We start from the raw sequence: 21,758 nt of genomic DNA on the forward strand, positions 1-21,758 counted from the left end.
AAAGGGAAACAGTATGTTCATTAAATAAACGGAAGAACGGTTAACAAGCTTGTATGGGCCTCTGTTTATTTGAATAATAATTATGGATAATTATGGATATTATAACTGGAAAGCTAAACGAGTTGATGTAGTCTACCTGTAACTTCTAAATAAAAAAGTAAGCTTATCAGTTTCACAGCTTCCTTTGAGTCACATCAGTATTTTTTTTCTGTAACTCAAGCTAGCTGTAGCTAGCTGCTCTAAGGCCTCACCTGTGCTAATTCGAGTCACTGAGCTGGACATCTCAATGTCTACTTTTGGAGTATTTTTTTATGGAAATATCTGACTCATAGCTTGGTATGCATCACTTTCACTTCTGGTATTATATAGAATACATATTATTATATGGATATATAGCACTAATTAGCATATGCCTGAGTGAAAGCTACAATCTCTATGGTCCTTGATTCAAAAACTTGTTTTAGCAGTAAGAACTTAAAGATCTGTACAATTGGCCATTATATTTTTCATCCATTCTGTTGCAGATTTGTGCTTTCAATTGTTTTTAGATGAGCCAGTTTGAGGCTAGCTTTAGCTGTCAGACAGATAGCCTCACATTTGACTTGAGGGTAATTTGGTATACAGAGGAGTTCATGGCCGTGTGAGTGACTGCACGGTGCCCTGGTTGAATAAAAGAATGAAGTCAGTGTTAGCCAATGAGTGTGCTGTTTCTCAGTCAAATATGCGTATTGCTCACATCCCATTTCAAAACACAAAGAACATTGAAAAGCTTCAGACTGGATTTTCACAAAACATCTAATCTTTGTATGTCTGCTAGCTAGCAAGCTTGCATACTGCTAACTTTGCCCAAATTTGTCAATCCTCTTTATTATAGCAGTCTGTATACTTAAGACAACAATGAAGTGCTACACTGAACATTTTAATGAAAGTGAAGTATCTTGGATCATATTCTCCTTCGTACCTTTCTGAGATAAAGCATTTTAACTGGCAAGCTAGCACTGAAAATATTAATTTGTTAGTGCTAATAGATTGATGCAGTCAGTAGACACAATTATTTTCTTTATTGGCCATTTCTTATTTCATGCATTAAAAGGAAAACTGCAAGCAACCACAGACTAATGACAGAAAAACACACAATAAGCCATAAAAATGCAATGGAAATGGAAAATACATCCAAGATTATTTGGTGCAAGGTGAATTCACCAATTAATCGATACACATCAAGATGCGTCAGTGCAGTTCAATGTATCAGTTAATTCCTCTTCCTTCGTGTTGATGGCTGTGAAAGTAACAAAGAACTCTTTATGTAACACCCGCCCTCCCCTCCACACCTGTGACTATGGTCAGAACACCAGCTCTCATAATCCTACCTCAGTCAACCCTACAACGGGAACACCAGAAACCCAGAGAAGGTGGAGTACTTCCACCCTCCCATTAGGTTCCCCCGCTCCAGTTTGAGGTAAGCCTTGTCCCCCCTCTCCATAATCACCAGACCCGCATTGGTGGCAGCTTCCCTGGTCACATCCTGGTCGCCTGCGAAGGCTGAGATCACAGGCCAGCCATTGAGAACCAAACTCACCTGGGAAAGCAGGATGTAAGATTTGTACGGAAAGTTTGGTTAGAAGACAGTGTTTGGTTACAGTACATACAGTATCCTGTATGTACTGTATCCTAAAACCTCCACATCAGTGCTGGTACAGGAGTAGAAGAAGTAAAAACTGAATGAAATCACATTCAGAAACTCTTCCTCTGTATAATCTGTGAATTATTCTCTCTGCACTGATATCATTAAAATAGCAGTAAGAAGTAAAACTGCACTCATGTTCTCAACTCTGGAGGCAGAGGCACAAAGTTCAATGTGATGTGTACAACTGCGACTTCATTTTTGTCGTACAGCGCAATCGCGAAAGTGAGGATAGCGTCCATAAATGGACGATTAGAAGTAAAGCTACACAGGGAAACAACCAGCTCCACTTAAATAACACTGAGATGACTGTAAATTCATTCACAGATATTAAGTCAGGGGACTGAGGCTGTTTGTGGTGAAAGATATTATTTTTAGTTATAGTTGTATTTTAACCTCCTAGGACCTGGCATCCAGATATGTGGACATCACATTTTGGGTTATTTAGATCAAAATACTCAATTTTGCTCTACAAGGGCCTGATATCCACTTAAGAGGACATTATACTGCTACTGTTCTATCAAAATTTTAAACAAATATCCTCATATGTGGCGCTCATTTTTCTTAGAAACAAAAATCAGGTAAAAAGAAAAATCTGGTAATTCTTTGTTTTTCCATTCATCGGGTCCCAATCAGCCCAAATATCAAAGAGAAATTAAAAATGCATGCAGTGGAAGAGTTCAGGTCTTAGGAGGTTAAAGGAACACAACCTTTAGTGGCCTTGTGAATGAGTGCATGTAAAACAGAATCAGGTATGTTTGGACGCTGATGCAGTTTTGATGATTGTGTCTATACATCAGTAGAATCTGGTACTGTGTGGACATCACAGAAGAACCAGACTTTAGCACCTCTCTGTCTGTTGTTAATTCACAAACCTTAGAACAGCAATAAGTCTAACTTTTCTTTGAGAAACAAACAGATCCGTTCAGTGTTACGTGACGCTTTTACATTTTTGTTCTTACTTGTATCGTCTGCCGGTTGTAAACTTTGACAACATGAAAGCTGAAACTGTAGACTCCTTTTCTGGGTGCCACAAAGATGCTTGTTGCTGGATCGAAATGGCTGCCAACGTTCACTATGATCTAAGAAGGAAAAGAGAGAAGCAAAGAGTTTCACAAATTCAACCAACCAACTAGCCACAAATGTGTAATCCATAATCTTTCACTGAGCCTCCACTGTGGTTTATTATTCTTATTTTTCTGACCTAAATTTTTCTAATGTTTCTCTTTTACAAGAAAGTTGGTCTGCTCGTCCTCGCAGGAGAACAAGAAAAGGAGGGAGAGAACTGGCAGTGAGTCACTCCGTCGTAATAATGCTTTTCTGTGAAGGCCTTTTTTCTGTTTGTACAGTGTGATCAGTAACTGGGGACTTTGATGGCAATAAATCAAGTTTAGTAACAGCAGAAGAGGCTGTATCTATAAATGGCGATGGCAGTCTGTTCTGGTTATTATAAAACTGGCTGGTTGGTCAGTTCACCACATTGGTTTCTCAGTAAACTGTCTATGCATGAGATTTTCTCACAGACATCAATGCTCCTCTTTTATCGACTGTTTCTTGTAGTCTTATTTGAGAGTCCTGAAAGTCATGCAAACTGTAACTTGCAAAATTTGCCTGCTGACCTGCTATTTCTATGTATATGGATAGAGGTCTTTAGTGTAGTGGTTTACCTAACAAGCTGGAGACAAAATTAAAACGACAAGGTTGAGATGGTTTGGACTTGTGCAGAGGAGGGATAGGGGACAAAGGGAATGAATATGGGGAAAGGGAAGCCCACAGAGGAGGTTCGTGGGTGTAGTGAAGGAGGACACGCAGAGGGTTGGTGTGACAGAGGAGGATGGTAAGGATGGAGTGAGATGGAGACAGAGGAGGAGACAGATGATCCACTGTAGTGATCCCTAAACGGAGCAGCCAAAAGAAGAATGGCCTGCATTTGTATAGCGCCTTTCTAGTCCCTAAGGACCCCAAAGCACTTCACGCTACATTCAGTCATTCACCCATTCACACACAGATGGCAAGCCACACTGTAGCCACAGCTGCCCTGGGGCGCACTGACAGAGGCGAGGCTGCCGGACACTGGCTCCACCGGGCCCTCTGACCACCACCAGTAGGCAAACGTGGGGTTAGTATCTTGCCCAAGGATATTTGGCATGCAGTCAGGAGGGAGCCTGGGATCAAACCACCAACCTTCTGATTAGTGGCTGACTTGCTCTGCCACCTGAGCTACAGCCACCCCAGAAGGAGGTTTACATCTAACAAGCCAGAAATCTCAGTTTGATCCTGGGTGGAGACACAAATCTCTTTGTGGTTACATCAGGAAGTGCATCTGGTGTAAAAATCTGCCAAATCAAACATGCAGAGCTATCTGCTGTGGTGGCTCCTTGCAAATAATGGAGCTGACGTAGATTCTACACAGAGGTTTTTAGTTTTTAGTTGGGACCTATTGTCCCAGGTTTGCAGTTTATTTATATTTTTACTTTTTTATTCCACTATGAAAATTCACCTGTGCACAAAGGGACATAAGCTCAGAGGCTGAATGACCTACACATACATTTATTTATTTATTTATTTAAATTGATTAATTTAGGGGGTTTAGAAATACACTTTATCTTTTACTTATTTAAAAGCTTCCTCAGTTTTAAGTTGGAAATTTTGAAACAAAGATAATCTGGTCTGGTATACAAATGTGTCGTCAGTGGTTTCCATCTTTCTGTGTCCAAACAAATGCATGTTTCCTTTGCGCTGTTTCCTTGTGTGATGCTTATTTAATATTTGCATTAATTTCTGTATCATTCCTTTTTGGTTGTTTCCTGTCTTACTTTGAAAGTTTGTTTTCTTTCCTCTCCTGTGTTAGTTTTGTTTACTGTCCTTCCTTGTCCTGTTGGCCATTCCCTAGTCAGCTCTCAGTCTTTGTCACAGTGTCTATGCTTCCCCGCATGTTTCTCTGTGTTGACTGGACTTCTGTTTGACATTTTGGATATTTTTTTAAAAATAAAATACTAGCTTTCTGCCTGCAGTGTCCAGGATTTGGATCCTCTCCAGATTCAATACAAAATGAGGTCTATGTCCTTTGAAACATAAGTTTCTGTTGACCGTTTTTAGAGTGCAGCAGAAGGTGAAGCGTCATTTTTGGTTGAACTCGTGAAATTCAACCAAAACCTTAACTTGCACCACACCTTTCCAAAAACAAGCCTTAAAACCCACCTGGTCAAAGTAGATGGTCATGGTTCGGTTGCTCATCTCTGAGGGTTCGTGGTTGGTGTTACGAATGGCCGAAAATGCCACCCGCCCAGTTCCTGACCTCACTGACATGCCCAGGGCATTACCTGACGGCTCCGCCGATGGGGTGGAGTCGCACACCACCAGACACTTTCCCTCCAACACGATCGGCTCCGTGTCATTCTGGCAGCTGACCTCGGAGGGCCCCCGGTGGACGAGCAGCAGCAGTCCAACGACAAAGACGGAGTGGGCATCAAGGTAGAGTGCAGGGGTAAATGACAGACAAGACATCTTTTTTTTCTTCGCGTTTCTACTGCAGAATGGTCACCACAGCTCTTTAGCGAGACTCTTCTTGGCGCGCACCTCACTTTACCAGCAGGGTCATAATTTCACCTGGAAAGAAAACATCAGCCAGGGCTTTGTCTCATCTCTTTGGAGATTAAACGATTCAGGGACTCCTCAGCTGGCTTACTACGACTGACAGGAAGTCCATAAATGCGCGGAATAAGTGGTGGCGTCCGGTCCCTCACACCAGGGCAGGAGTGGCCATCAGCCAAGTGTGCTGAGTCAGAAGTCCAGACTGGATTGAAGCTTCAGGCCTGCGAGTCAGTGACACAGTTATTCACATGAAAACATTGCACGAATCTCAATATGACTGGACGACCTGATCATCTTTAGTTTGCAAATAAACTTACTGGTGAACAATGGCAACAGCTGTTAAAAAACCTGAACCTTGGTGAACTCCTGCCCCTAGTTTGCTTCAACAACCCATACTGTTGGAGAATCCACCATTTTTACATATGTTTAGCCCTTTAAAACAAGTTCATGCATCAAAATATTAAGTATACAAAACCACTATGCTCGTTCTTGTTCTGCGTTTTAATAACAGAACATGACGACTGAAAACAGGCTGAAAACACAGCACGGTGCTGCTGGAGAAAAGTTGTGTGCCTCAGCACAGTTAAAATCTATCAAACCCGCACTGCTGTAAATGTAATAAAAAACCCATCCCGGTGCTCTGCCACATCACTGCTTAATTAAACGGTGAGAATATTAATAGAAAACCGCTTTATATTGAAGCAGAAAATAAATAGAAGTGATGAGGTAATGCTTTGGCCAGGAAGAGGCCCGCGTGAGCGACGCCAGCTGGACTCAGGAGGGGGTACAGCGGACTATCACAATCCCACCGCCGAGAGGCCATCTGTGGGTAAACACTCCCACTCATTCACCTCGTGCACCTTTCCAATTTAATCCCTGTCTCTCTCTTTGCACTTGCATTCCTTTACACAACCACGCTTACTATTAAAAAAGCCACTGTTTTAAGAAGCAAACACAAGAATTCAGACAGTACTCTGATAAATTATAAAAGAACCTTTTAGCATTTCCTTGTGTGACATTAGAGATGTTGCTCCGAAAAATCCTCAAAAGCATGGACAATAAGTGCAATGATAAAAAGTACAATTGCTCTAACGAGAGTGACCCTCAAAGAAAGAATCTGCAGATGCTCCATCACCCACCTTTCACGTCGTCAGCGTTGCTCCTGCAGCAACATACAGAAGCCAGCTTGGCTCAGTAAAGTTAGAGCTTCGTTTCACACTCACCTTCAGCTTTATCTCTCCTCCTCTCCCCCTCTCTCTCTCTCATTCTCTCTCTCTCACTACATCTCTGTTCCAGGGGACCCCTGCGTTCGAGCAGACGTTTAATCACATCACGAGCGTTGCCATCCTTCTGTTTTCACTGTTCCTCAAACCCACCCCCACTCTACCTTTTTCTCCCTCCTTCTCATCTAACCTCAGATATTACAGAAAATGCGCTGGGACTTAAAGGATTCATCACGAACTCACGCGTATCCCTGCTATAATTAAAAAATGTTTTTTTTTAATTAGTAAATGACTATTAATGGGTGATAGCGGGTACAAATAGCTTTTTCCCCCTTTTAAACATTCATCAATTTAGACAGGTATATCGCCATGGTAACTTATGCTGTGAACAGGGTATGTTTCGGATTAGAGATCAAGAGGTATGAAATCACCGCCTACTGATGGACCAGTGCTCCAGAAAATCACCATCCCTGAAGATTCCTCAGACTTCTGAGTGGGTGTAAATTTTTAACAGCATCTAAAGTGATGATGTCTTCCCGATGAGCATCAGTAATAAACATTCATAGACACATCTTTATTCCCAACTTTACTGGTTTTATTTCCTTTATTGTTCCATAAATATCCTAAAACAGAGCAGGTACTTGCAGTATTTTTATGTAGTTGTGGATCTAATTCACTCAGAGAGTTACATTTATTCTTTACTCTCAGATCATTAAAGACACTCAAGCCTGCAGCTGAGAATAAAAAGTAAAACTTGCTCGACATTAATTTAATTACATACTTTACTGTAATCCATCAGACTGTGCTTTGTCCAAATGAGAGAGCTCTGTTAGAGAGATACGTTAATTTACACAGTTTGTATTTTTCCCTTTTTTTCCTGCCTTTCAAAAAGCTAAAATGTGTTAGCATAGTGGCGCTCTTCCAGTCTTTCTCACCAAAGCTTTTCCTCGCACACACACCCACGCTGCAGCTTTGTCTTTCAGTCCGCATTGTGTGTTTAACCTCTACACCACCATTTGTGATTGGTCACATACTGACACCTGCTCAGTGGAAACACTGAGTTAACTTATCATGTTGATAACCAGCTTTGTGTGTCCGCTTATCCTGATTGTCAATGTTAGGTTCAGCACACTCGGGGTATTTTCCATTATCTGGATCTGCTCACTGTGACTCAGAACAGGGCCCAGGCCTAGTAAAATGAGCAGAGCAACAATTATAGGAGGGAGGAACAAAACCATAAAGATGCCGAGTACTTACGTCTGCTCACATCCAGCAGAACTGTGCTCTGACGTCAGACTCAGAATCGCTTAAATATTTATCCCTCCTGCCATCCTTTAAAAAACTCACACCCATCACCCTAGGGACCATTCTCAGCCACGCCATAAAAAGACCATATATCCATATTTTATTCCACTTTAAATTAACCAACCTTGTAAAACTACTTCTCCCTGAAATATTCATGTAAAGTTTTAATTATATTTTCGTTGTTTTAACCCTTCAAATCCCAGTGTTATTACATGAGCGCCCTGTGTTATAAGCCCCAAAAACCAAAAAACGAAACTAAATATTTCCACAAAAAACCAGTTGAAGTAATATGTGATTGTCATTATAAGTAGGCCTTTAGATGGACCAAAGATTGGCACCAACATACATTTTGACCTGCCATTATTTTTTTTGCATTTTTTTTGCAATTTAAAAATTAAAACTTCAAGGCCCCGAGTCTTCATTGACATCCAAGAAAAGAAGAAAAAATAAAATCATATGATGATAATTTGGGGTTGAAAGATAGCGTTTATAATGGAAGTCAATGGGCAGAAAATGGTCCCCAGGGTGATGGGTGTGGGGATTTCTGCTGCTCAGCCATTTTAGGCTGATTTAAGGAATTCACACTGGAATATTAACATTGACAGGTAAAAACTATCCTGTGGCAAGTTTGGTTATATTCCACTGAACACAGTGGAAATGGCAGCCATTTAACACATAGCAGTGGCACAAAAAGGTCCCAAGAAGGCAGGAAGGTTAAAATACTCTGTTACTGTTTGATGTAATTTTTTTTACTGAACACACACCACATCTGTTTAATCCTTTTTCTGTTAACAGGGTCTAAATAAACTTTTAACTAACTGTTATATGACCTGTGCACATTTTTTTGTTTGCATGATGGGTCTGATGGTGGATGATCTCTATCATATGGTTCAGTGTTTCTAAGGAGGTAATAAAGGAAGCACTAAAGCATGTTTTTAAGTAGTTACAGGAGCTCTTATGAGGCCTTCTGGATCATGCACTCATAGGGCCCTCTGTTGATGTGATCTGTGTGTGTACTGAGGTGCCGGGATTTATGTTTTACTGTGTGCAAGTGCAGGAAAATAAGTTGTTCAGTTTGTTGTCTGGGCACTGATATAGGATATGTTTCAGGGTGAGCTTTAGGTACTTTCAGCACAAATGTGATGAAATGCAAGAGTTTTTAAAGTCAGAACGTCTCAGTATGCCTTAGAAGAAACCAAAAATTAAAATGTATATTCTGACAAACCTGTCTGATGACAGAACATCTGAACAACAACGTCTGAAAAATACAAAAAACAAATACTAATTCAAGGCCTTAATGTTCAAACATTAAAGCTGGATTTCTCCTCTATGTGAAGCCTGATGTGCAGCTTATTTAGACCTCACATTAAAATATACAACAAATCAGCTTCCTTCAAAATAACAGGACCCAAAAACGCATATTTGAGTTTTGTTTGTTTTTCTTTTTTTCCCCCAAAAAACTAGAATTTATTTTCAGTTTCAACTTTTGCATCTCAAGTACAGTAAATACTAGTCTAGTAGTATTTTGTGAAGATTTGAATAATAAAAGTTAAAAACCCACACACTTCATGACAGAGAGAGCAAAACTTACTCCCATCTTACAGGCTGTACAGGTTATGCTAGGGTTTGCACACTCAAACAGAAGTAACTTGCTATGTTAGCCAGTGGCAGGGTTGCTTAATAACATTGTGCACACTGTTCACATCACCTGTGGAACAAAGACGCATGCGTGAGACGAGTGTTAGTGCCTCTTGCAGCTGGACTGCCTGCTAACTCAGACATGTGACATGTGGTTTCTGTAGGAACAACCATTTTAATCATCTAGGGGAAGCACAGGAATGAGATCTAAAACATTAGTTAGCGTCACATCATACGGTTAAATCGATGCCTGTGTCCTGTTCTTCCCTGACACCTCCCTCGAGAGGACAGATAACCAGCGGGGCCACGTTTCTCCCGTTGTTTTGAACACAGGGGTTGAAATACGGGTAGAGAGGCTCACTGAAGCTGCATCCACCGTAAGTATAAATGTGAGTCTTTGCCTCTGCGTCATAGAAGGACACTGACCTTTCCTCATAATCCAGGAATATGCTGACTTTCTTGGGGATTTCGTGAAGGTTGAGGGTGACCGAGGGCCCGGCGCAGGCGCTCAGACTGCCACCTTTTCGCCGGCAGATGGCCCAGTAACCGTTTTCAGGACGAACTGTGATGGCACCTTTCCTGTTGATGGACTCCTGGGCCACACCAAGATCCCAGTCTGATTTATCCCCAACCTGAAACACGGTGTACAAAGAATTAGATGGAAAAAGCAAGAGGAAGAGAAAATAATAACCACTATGAATAATAGCTTTTCCCCCCAGTTGTGTTGAAAACTACATTACTTTCTTTATATTTTGCTAAGAAAATGGGACATTGGTGAAGAGATTTATTAAATTGTGCAATCATACATGTAAATACAGTATATAATGCAAAAACATCAACTGAAGGGCTAGAAGCATCTCTGGTATTTGTTGGATTTTTTTTCTATTTCTTAAGGACATGACTTCCAGATCCTGATCCCACCTGAACTACCCAGTAGCGTCTTCCAAATGTGAAGCTTTGTTTCCCCAAAATGCAGACGCAGGAGTCAAACCGCTGGGGACTGTCTGGGAGCAGAGTCTTCTTCTTCTGGCTGGCGAGGCTCACCTGAGGATCAACAATGGGCTCATCATCGCTGCCAAAGAAACTTTCATTCTGAATCTCCTTCTCCACTTGAGCATAAAAAGCTTACAAAATCAGCATGTCCATCTAAGTGTGTTTACTGTTATCGTGATAGAGTCAGTGATTATAGGCTGATACCTTCTTTTTATCTGGGGACAGGACCAGCCAGCCTGAAGCTGTCTCGGGATCCAGGGTCACATTGACTGCAGATACAAGAAGAAAACAGCAGGTCAGGTACTGATGAAGCTCAAAAAAAATTTATAGGAAAAACTGTCTCACTATATATTTGTGATCATACCTGCATATGCACTCATCTTGTCCACTTCTGCATGACAAAGAAGTTAAAGAATTAGATAATATATTTATTTTTACAATGATTTGTTGTTCATGTTGCTGTAGGGTTACTCACCCTCTGCTGAGAGTTTGTTTGCAACTTCCTGGCACATGTCCCCCAGCATAGAAACGGCTCTCCTGACGATCCCCAGGGAGTTATCAGAGTGCACTGCCACCTCTGACCAATCTCTGGTGGCCGGGAGCCTGCTCAGAGACGGGAAACTCTAAAAGCAGAAGGGAGCTTTTTGTGAGCACCAGCTTTAAGATGCGGATGCAGCAGAGAGACGGTAAAATGCAGCAGATAAATCTGACCTGTAGGAGGTGGAGCGAGCTCCGCGTGAGCTCCAGGTGCTGCAGCTCGCTGCTCCTCGTCTGCAGTTCGTGGATTTCCTTCTCCAGCTCTTCGAGCAGCTCCTCAGCTTTCCTCTCGGCTTCCAGCTGCCTCTCCTCGAGATCCTTGGCGAGCTCGGCCTGCTGCCTCTCGATGGCGGTTATCAGCATGCTGCAGATCTGAGAACTGCTCTGGATCTCTCTCTCTGTGGCCCTCTATTGATTAAAATGATCAACTAGATAAATAAATAAACTGATAAATGAACTACTTGGTTGCAAGCCTGACTTTTTGAACCAATCAACGACCTACTTTGCTTAGATCCACTGGACTTTTGATGTCTTCCATTTTTTTCAGCCTGTCCTGGATCATCTGTTGGATGTCGGACTTTGTCTCCCTCAGATTCATCTGGAGAAGATCAAACAATGTAAAAATGAGACAGCGAGAAGAAGAACACACAAAAATCTGTGAGCTCAGGAAACCCCCCCTCCCTCCCAAAAAACGCAGGGCAAAGGAAGAAGCTTTTCCCTCACCTTCACCCTCCTGCTCTCCTTCTCCATGGGGACAATCTTGTGGTGCTTGTGGTCGCCCTCTGTGCATTTCGAGCACACAGTTGTGTGATCCTGCTTGCAGAACATCGTCAGGGGCTTGTTGTGCTTTCTGCACAGGTGGCTGGTGTTGAAGATTGCTGGATCTGTGAGGCAGTGTCTCTGCAGCGCTGGATCTCTCTGGTGAGGCACGAGGTGAATCTCACAGTAAGACGCCTGACACACCAGGCACGACTTCACCGACGGCGCCTTGTTCCCGTGGCAGACGTCACAGGGCACGTCTTCACGGTCTGATAGCTGGTGTGCCGGGGGCTTGACGTCCTCCCCATGCATCAGTGTGGGTGACAAAGACCTTTTGAAGATAATGTTAAATATCATTGAATATATTCAAATATATCTGCCATCTGGAAGAGAACACAAAACGGAACAAGACAATAAATTCAAATTAAGGGACTCTGGTGTGCCAGAAACACAATGCATAGCCAGCTGGACATGGTGTAAACATGCACTGTATGTGACATTGCACTTCATGGTCAATATATGTGGCATTTAAGGTAGAGTAAGGCTCTATAATCAAGTTAGGTTGGATATTAGCCAAATTAAGATATGTCGGTTTCCTTGTGAAAGTTTTTAATAGAGCTAACTTCTTGGCTAATGCTAACTAAATGGGCAGACAACGTGATTGGTCAGTTGATCCTGGATCTGCTTCCTACTCCACAGCCATGAAACCACACACAATTAAAGCAGTTTTAAGAAATTAATTCTAATTCAGCATCGTGAATGCAGGGACTGGTGTACACACATTTACTGTATGTCTCTCATTTTGTATATTATTATCGCTATTTATTTATTTTTAACACCGTACATTACCGCCCTCACTTTTGTTGCACTTGTACATTGGCAATAAAGATACTGGGATTGGGACACAAAGAGTATGGAAGTAAAACAGACCTTTTAAAGAATTCAATCATGTCGGAAAAAGCTCGGTTGATCCTCAGCTCCGGTCGCTCTTTGAACGTCTCTTTGCACAGCGGACATTCCGACTTGTCCTTCGTGTCCCAGTAGCCTTCGATGCAATCCAGGCAGAAGTTGTGTCCACACGGGATTGAGACGGGATCCGTGTAGGTGTCCAGGCAGATGCAGCACCGGAACTGATTCTCCAATGGTACCGAGGCCATGTTTGTCACTGGAAAATACCACAAAAAGAGTCAGTCCTGTCTGTCCTGTTTGCAGATGGTAGCTGGAGGCATAGTTCAAAAGTATATTTAACATCTTGACAGATCCTGGCAGCCTTTTTCTTTTTTTGTGTTGTGGTTGATTTGTTTTGAATCACATGTCAAATATGTGAGATCACATGTCTGCTCAAGATAATAGACTCTGGATTGTTTTTGTCTGCTTTAAATAGAAAACTTGAAGTCTGAAAATGCTGCTTTATCCATCCTTTCATTAAATTTAAAACATCCATTTTTGTTTTTGAGTCAAAAAGCAATGAAAGCTCGCAGTAACAGAGCAATAAAAAGTCCCAACACAGACTGCAAACTACAGATGAACCTCATTTAATGGTGTTAACTGAGCTGTGATCATGTAACGTCTGGTTCTGCTTCTACCAGCCAAAAAAGCTGCAGAATGGATTTTAAGATCATCATTGAAGACGTCTAGAGGGGACCTAAATCTGACTATTTGTTTCCAACAAATATTCCAACATGTTGCACCAGCAAAAAATCAAGACAAAGTGCACTTTTACAAATACTCAGTGTGAATACTCAATACTGCAATAAAAGTGTGTCATGTTACAGAGGCTGACACCACTTACACTTAACAGACTAGTTTGTTTCCACTTTTAGCGCAATATGTCGCTTTGAATCATACTTTGCAAATCGGCTCTTTTTCAGGACAGGTTCAGTTGTTTTAAGCTCCCTGTGCTGATTGTTCGACTTCTTACTGCTCATTATTCCAACACACCACAGAGGGATCACCCACCCAGCACAAGTATTTTCTATATTTACCAATGAGTATAAAATACTGAAACTCAGACAGATTGTTGTAGATTCCTGTTTCCCACACCAGAAAACTGACCTTAAAAACCTAAATGCGACTGATTAAGTAGCTCATTTTTGTTGTGTTGTTTTAAAACATGTTTCTAACCATTCATGCCATTTACTATAACTCAGTAACTACATTTTTGAGTAAAAGTAATCTGATACATTTAAAGAAAAGCCTCAACTTGGTATACATTGTTTCCTCTCACAGTTTACAGTTTCATCTTCCAGTTTCTGCAGTGTAATAATAATAACATTGTACCTGTTTGGGTGGACATGCTGGCAGCCCCGATCCTCACAGATGCAGCTCGTACTGTGTAGTTCACATTCAGCCTACAGACACTTAAATACTCCTCACAGGTGCTCTTTGTTTGTGCTGAGATTATTTACACGAGCTCCTCCCTGAGTTCATTCTCGCAGGTTTTGCAGTCAGTCTGGTGTTTCTGGTTCTTCAGCTTCAGCTGCTGACTCCACTGTAGGTAATCCATAGCAAGAAATAAGGCGCAGTGATTGAGCAAACAGAGGTTAAAGCAGGGACTATCACATGTTTATATTGATTAAACATAATGATATAGAATAAAACAAAAAGTACTGTCACAGTAACTACTTACAGTAAAATCTCAGTAAATACAATTTAATAATATTGTTCAGAATAGTTTTCTCTTCTTTTCTGTGTAATTCATAGAAGGTTAACAAACTTAAATGCTTTTTAGTTTTAACTAACTTGCATTTTTGTCACATGACACAAGTTCGCCTTTGCACCCGCAGCTCGTTTAACCTCGGATCTTGAAAATCGATGCAGAGGAGGAGCCGTCTATGAGCATGCACATCACAGATTTGTTGCTTTGTCAGGTCGCAAGTGGCAACTTCAGCTTATCAGCTCCGAGTTGCAGAAAGATTTTCAGAGAGCCAAACCGGTTTTGTAGAGCTCCATCTTATCTTTGAGAGAAGAATAAACAGAAAACCCCGGCTCAGTCACACATTGGAGGGAACGTTGGTCCTTCTCTGTGTGCCATCATACAATGTGTCTGTCAGTTCCAGCAGACTCAGTTGCAGATTAATGATGCGTATTGTGCATTAATCTGAAGTTAATCATTAATATTAGTAATTATTATTTAGTGTGCACACTAACTTCATGATGTTGCAAGTGCCATTTATCAAGTGTCCTGCACAAAGTTTTATCAGCGCTTAGGGAAAAAAAAAGGAAATATTTCCCAATATTGGCTTTTTCAGAGGTGTGTTCTCTCTGTTCTTAGTTTAGTTTCAATTCACATGAAATTGAAACTTCTAGCTACTCTGGTACACACCAAAGCTATCTGTGCAACATGATGAGATTTCTTACACTGAATAACATCGAATTCGAATTAATATCAAAATCTTGTAGAACTCTCTGTGTCCTTTTGTCACTTTAGCACTAAATCTTTTCTCTTGTTCTGGTTAACACTCGCTCCATCGTCAGCTCAGAGGACAAAATCTAAGATCAACCAGAAAAACAAAATCCTTCAAAATCAAAACCTAAAATTCAGGACAGCCGTAGGAAAGACACAGTACGTGTTCATTTGCATTCATTTATCAATCATTCAAGTCACTTATGCACATGTACACAGCTGTGCTCAAATAAATGAGTCACGTCCACACAATGAGTCCAGCTGAACGTCTTGTGTGTAAAGCGGAGTGTTTAAAGGTATGTTATGAATAAACGGTCAGATTAATTATTAATGTGTCTTTGTTGTATTATTACATAAGCAACGTTTCACTGTTTGCATCTTGATGAAGTACACAGAGCTCAGTATTACACATAATAATGTTCTTATATAATATAATCTTATATAAGTGATGCCACTGTTACCCCTGTTCACATATCTTATTTAGGAACAGCAAAACCAGTGTGTTTGGATCCTTAAACATCTTAGTAACAGGAAGGAAGTGGGACAAGGAGCATTTTTTGAATTACTAAATTGCCACTGAACAGAACAGGAAGCTCATTTGTTAAAATGTGATGCTAAGGTGCTCTGACCAAGCTCTGCACGTTACTACGTTTTGGAAGTGATGTATGACCACAGCAGGCTGCACAGTGTCCGGAGAGGAACGGCTGCTCCCAATTTTCAGGAGTCCATTCAATACTTGTTGACACAAATCACCGGTGCAGCCTCATGTTGGTTCAGTGTGAAGTAGCAGTAGTTCAGCTGATGAAGAAAACTCTGAACACAAGTAAGCGCAAAGTGAAGTACTTCAACATTGCTCTACACGTACTTTTTCCTTGTTACTGTTTCAGTCAACAAACCACAAGATCTCATCAAAAGGCACGAACATAAAACAGCCCACAGCGTTGTGCTAACCTGACTCACATCTGAAGAATGTTTAATGTTCCCGGCGCTGCCAAAACCTCCACATACCAGCTGGATCAGGTGATACCTGGTCGTGGTTACAGATCAGGAAACATCCACCTCACAACATGAAGCAGACATTATCACCAGGTTGAAATGGGGGCCTTTTCTTAATTTAGATCCAGCTTTTATATTGTTTAGATCAGGTGTGTCATTTGTTGTTAGCTCACCTGAATAAGAGAAACAAACTTGTAAAGAGAGAGCAGGTTTTGCCTCTCAGACCTCTTATACTTACACACCTGCTCTACTGCTAACACAAGGATCTAATTGGCCAATCAGATGGAAGTAACTGAGGGCATTTAGGCATGTAGGCATATAGGCATGGTCAAGGTGACCTGAGAGAACTCCTGATTGAGGGCCTTCGGTGTGAGCCTTGAGTCTTAATACAGATTTATTATCTGAAACAAACACAAGACCTTAGCTAAATGTTCTCAGCATGTAACATGTGGTTAATGTTGTGAACAAGATTATATTTAATCCAAGCAACAATCTTTATCTTGTCTTAACTAAGAAAAAAATATCAATATTTTGCATTTTTACACAGGATACAGACTCTGGCCTTCAGTCTGAAAGTCTGGTAGTTTAACCATTAACACACATCATGTTTCGTTAACCAATAATAAGCTTTGTACACTTACAGACCACTTTATTAGAAACACATGTGCACCTGCTCACTGATGCAGTCATGTGGCAGCACCGAGAGTCCTAAACTCCTGCCGACAGACGTGAAGAGCTGCAGTCAATGTTCACATCCAAGATCAGAAAGGTGAAAACACAAGATCGCCGACTGAAACTTCATCATTAGTGACAGAACTGGCTCAACATTTAACATCAGCAGTACAAATCCATAACCCAGACATTTTGATCAGCTTAATGTCAGTGAACGAGGGGTTGAATATCAGTCAGTTTGTTATCAGTCAATTTGAAGTGGCTTTTATCAGTTTTCTCTCCCCTAGATATTGGTAATATTGGTCGACTCCTTCACCTATTAGCAGACTCGGGAGACTGCTGTCACCTCCTTTGATTATGCAAACAAGACGACTGAAACTCCTCCTCTCTAAAAACAGCAACTAAATGTAGTATGAGGGGGTCAGAGGGGCGGCGTAAGTTTTGGGTTTACACACAGGCTGATTCAGTTGGTTTAAACAACAAACTGAGGTTTGTAAATTACACAGGTATGAGTTAGAACACAGTTGCTCACAACCAAATGTAAAAAGTCCAGATTTTATTAGGTTGTCAAGCATCAACTAGGCATAACAGCCGTGTGGTGGCCTGACATTAACTTTTAGTGTACAAACTGGAGATGCCACAAAGTCTAAAACTGGTTCCATGATCAGGACAATGAGTTCACTGTGAGAGTGTCTGTGTTCACCTGAGAAGTGGGATGTGGTAGTACGGGTCATTGACAGGATGGATGAATGTGAATGCTCTAAATGTTTTTGCTTCTTTCCTGTTGAAAGAAGGAGCTGAAAGCCAAGATTGCAGAGGGTAAAGAGTCCTACAGACGGAGGCTGGAAAACAAACTGCAGGAAAACAACACTAGGGAGGTGTGGAATGGAATGCGGGCTATCACTGGCCTGAGACAAAAGAGAGGTGTTGGGATGGATGGGGACGTGGAAAGTGCTAACAACCTTAATCTGCACTTCAATAGGTTTGACTGCCCTGCGTCTCCTGTTTCCACACCCAGCTCTTCTCCCCTCTCCTGCCCCCTCAGACTGTCTCACCCTGTCCCTCTCAGCAGATGACATCAAAAAAAAATTGGGCAGACTCCACTCTAGCAAAGCTGCTGGCCCTGATGGTGTCAGTCCCAGGGCCCTCAGGTGCTGTGCTTCCCAGCTGTCTGGAGTTCTACAACGGATCTTCAACATGAGCCTGGAAATGCGGAGAGTCCCATCACTCTGGAAGACATCCTGCGTGGTTCCTGTCCCTAAAAAGATCAACCCGCCGACCCTCAGTGACTACAGGCCAGTGGCTCTGACCTCACATGTCATGAAGACGCTGGAGAGACTCATCCTGAAACATCTGCGTCTGCTGGTGGAGCCTTGGCTGGACCCCCTGCAGTTTGCTTATCAACCTCGTATCGGTGTGGAGGAGGCCATCATCTACCTGCTGGACCAGGCTTATTCTCATCTGGACATTGTTGGGAGCGCTGTGAGGGTCATGCTCTTTGACTTCTCCAGTGCTTTTAACACAATCAGACCATCACTGCTGGGGAATAAGCTCATGGAAATGCAGGTGGACGCCCCACTGGTTGGTTGGATTACGGACTATTTAACAAGTCGACCACAGCATGTCTGACTAAAGAACTGCCGCTCAGATAACATCCTGAGCAGCACGGGAGCGCCGCAGGGGACGGTCCTATCACCCTTCCTCTTCACTCTCTACACATCTGACTTCAGGTACAAGTCTCAGTCATGTCATCTGCAGAAATTCTCAGATGACTCTACCATTGTGGGCTTTATCAGGGATGGACAAGAGGAGGAGTACAGGAGTGTGGTAGACAGCTTTGTCGAGTGGTGTGAGCTAAACCACCTACAACTTAACATCACAAAGACAAAGGAACTGATTATGGACTTTAGGAAGCAGGCTCCTCCTCCTACCCCTGTCACCATCAGAGGGGCTGATGTGGAAAAAATCATCTTTTTTAAGCTTACTTCCTGCTGTTTATTTGGGAAGATAGAGAGCTTTCGATTAAGTGTTTTTTTTATCATTTTTTTTTTTTTTACTTGTCAACAAGGATAAATCTATGTGTACCTCTTCTATAGATAAATATGTCTGCTAGTGTAAGACTACTGTGCTGGGATGTAAGCGATTTAATAGACCTGGGAAATATTTATATAAGTGGTGTATATGCCGTTGCTTTAAATATCACTGTAAACTGTAAATTTAGTGTAAAGTGTTGTTATGGAGATCTGAGTGGCACTGGTGGGGAGTAGATTTCTGTCCCAGGCAGGGCTGGAGAGGCCACAGGGAGCACTAGTTTATTTCTTGGTGACCTGAGGTTTGTTTCGACCTGCCGAGAAAATTCAGTCAGCAAATAGTTTACAGATCGCCCAGAATCCATCCAGTCCAACACATGAGCTGAAACACAAAATAAGGAGTAATCATCTGCACAAACAGAGCAGCCTGGGATGATGTCCTGGCCTGTGTCAATCAGGCGCCTGGAAAAAAAGGAGGACATGACGATTCTCACTCTCGCAGTGGAAAAATCAGAAATTTATGAACATATTTGAGCCGTAGCCAAAATCTCGGAAAAAAACCTGCGACTGGTTCTTGTGATACAACCTGATAAAAGATGAGGAAATCAGCAAAACCGGCATCATTGTTCCTCTGGGAAAGATTTGAATGTCTGTAACAAGTCTTGTGCTGAAGCATCACAGAGACGGTGGCATTCAAATCAAAGCATGGCTAAAAAGGGAGAGCTGTCTATATACTGCATATTTATTATACAACAGTTTTCTTTTCACAGATGCCAGTCTGGACTTTTATGCCAGACAGTCAGGATGCGATCTGTGCATCCCAGTTCAGGGTCTCATGAGGATACTGCCTTGTCTACTTCAAAAGCCCCTTCAGTGCTTTTGTCCACATTTATCACAGCTGCTGCTTAATTGTGCACTCCTCAGTGTCTGTTATACTGGAGACTGTTGTTAGTGTGGCAGTCAGGTGATGGTCAGCTGTAACCGAAACCAAAACACATATCAGGTTTAGTCAAAGCTGCAATAAATTAAAAAAAAAATAAAATAAAAATCTTTAACCCTTTGCTGTCACAGATGTGCAACATCCTGTTTGGGATCGGTGAGCAATATTTTTATTTTGACAGGAGCTCGATTGTCTCCAAATGCTTTCCGCCTTGAAGCAGTGACAGCAAAGTGGATAGTGTTCATGCCTCAGTCTGTTCCCCACCCACACACTCAGAGATGTACAGGCAGAGCAGAGCCAGTGTTTCCGGGACTTTTATCCTTCACATGGGTTTATCTGTTAAATCACGCCACTTGCCGAATGTTTCAGTCATCAGCAGCTTTTAGTGGAGACAACAGAAAGCTACAATCACTGCTTCATTCTGCGCTTACGGTCAATAAGTTCTATGTGAATTTTAGGGCTACAGCGACACCTAGTGGTCAATAAAAATGTTACTGTGGGTCAGTGTCTGCTCCCATGTGTGCTCCACTCAACGACAAACTGCTGCTCATTTCATTCAGTCACAGTTCAGACTACAGATGTTTTTTAGGTCCACACTTAAAGAAAATATAAACTGGCAGAAAAACGATCCACATTTGAACTGACAGAATGTCACCGTACCTAACTGTGCTGTTCAGAAACTATTAGTGTACAGAAAATGAGAAAAGGAGTATTTTTTGGTACCAAAACCCTATCTTATCTGCATATTTTCTCATTCTAAGTAAGCTGCATTGTAAATAAACTCTTTAACTTTTGTTCAGGACTCCTGCATTTGAGCCCCTTTTCATTCATCTGACTACAAATTCAGATATGCTTAGTATAATGCCCAACGGCAGAAGGTTGTGACTTTCTGTACAACATGTTTAAGCACAAGACAAAGAAGTGCAATTGTCACTTAATACAACACACAGGGTATAGCACAACATTTGTGAAAAAGCAAAGAGCAAAATGCAAGTGTAACCTATAATGCAAGTGCTACTGTAAAATGTAAATATAAGTTATATTTTACACTTCGCTTACATTTACACTGTAAAATGTTAGTGTAACTGTACAATTTAACTGTAACTTGCATTTTACATTTTGTTTACTTTTACACTGTAAAATGTGTAAATGTAAGTGAAGTGTAAAATATAAGTGTAATGTAAAAGCACCTGTGCACAAATGTAAGTTGCACTAAGTGTAAGAAATATTAAGCAGTGTGAGATTCTGTGAAAAGGAAATGATGTTTTTTTCTCCCACTGTAGTTGCTGTTGCTACAAGTCAGTTATGAATTTTGAATGTATGACCTTTGAGCCGTGCTACTCAAGCAGGATAAAGCACACTTTTTTATTGTAGTTATTGGGATACAAATACACAAATATAATTAAGTAGCAGAAGTAGGATTTAAGAAAGTATTTCTATTGGTAAATAACAGGAAAGAAACCCTTGTTCAAATAAACTCATTAAAGTGCTGCTTCTTTAACGATAAACCTACAAGCAAACACTGTACATCATCTATAAACATAATACATGAAGACATTTTAAAAAGATCTTCCAGCACCTCCAGCACTGAAAGCAGCTTCAGTGCAGCTTCAGTGCTCTGCCCCACATAAGATACTCTAAAGTTCAATACAGTGCTGACACAGAATGAGTCTGACTCACCATCCATGATGCAAAGAAACGCAGCGTGCAGACAACGTGGTTTGATGTCAGCTTTTGTGTCGGTCTTTGATGACTTGTTGCTTATGGAGGTATGTTCCTGTGCTCTGTCTGTCACCAGTGGTTTGACTACCCCACGAGAGGTTGTTGAGTCATTTTTCTTTTTGTTTTAATTGTATTTTTTCTTAGTTTGATCCTGTTTACATTCTAGTATCTGAAACCTTTATTGTTGCTAATGCTGTAGTTAGGATTTAGTTTGTGGAGTTACTTGTTTTTTGTTTCCAGAGTATTACTTTTGTACCAT

The 21,758-nt window shown here is 41.4% G+C and overlaps 2 protein-coding genes across 2 annotated transcripts; both read right to left on the minus strand.

Annotated features, from left to right (window-relative positions):
- Positions 1 to 1,361: 1,361 nt before the first annotated feature.
- LOC308395617 (cerebellin-1) lies at positions 1,362 to 6,434 on the minus strand. The gene is made up of 4 exons (XM_080880534.1): positions 6,418 to 6,434; positions 4,886 to 5,499; positions 2,647 to 2,766; positions 1,362 to 1,579 (listed from the first exon to the last, which is right to left on the minus strand). The coding sequence occupies exons 2-4, from the start codon at positions 5,189 to 5,191 to the stop codon at positions 1,382 to 1,384; spliced, it is 624 nt and encodes a 207-aa protein (XP_080736660.1). The 5' UTR covers positions 5,192 to 5,499; positions 6,418 to 6,434; the 3' UTR covers positions 1,362 to 1,381.
- A 652-nt stretch (positions 6,435 to 7,086) lies between these two features.
- Positions 7,087 to 14,224, minus strand: LOC308402585 (E3 ubiquitin-protein ligase TRIM39-like). Its single transcript, XM_080891542.1, has 10 exons — positions 14,014 to 14,224; positions 12,664 to 12,898; positions 11,698 to 12,064; positions 11,477 to 11,572; positions 11,149 to 11,382; positions 10,913 to 11,060; positions 10,802 to 10,828; positions 10,642 to 10,706; positions 10,366 to 10,488; positions 7,087 to 10,076 (listed from the first exon to the last, which is right to left on the minus strand). The coding sequence occupies exons 1-10, from the start codon at positions 14,027 to 14,029 to the stop codon at positions 9,675 to 9,677; spliced, it is 1,713 nt and encodes a 570-aa protein (XP_080747668.1). The 5' UTR covers positions 14,030 to 14,224; the 3' UTR covers positions 7,087 to 9,674.
- Positions 14,225 to 21,758: the final 7,534 nt, after the last annotated feature.

This window comes from Rhamphochromis sp. 'chilingali' (genome assembly GCF_963969265.1).
Source record: "Rhamphochromis sp. 'chilingali' genome assembly, chromosome: 1".
Taxonomy (NCBI): domain Eukaryota; kingdom Metazoa; phylum Chordata; class Actinopteri; order Cichliformes; family Cichlidae; genus Rhamphochromis; species Rhamphochromis sp. 'chilingali'.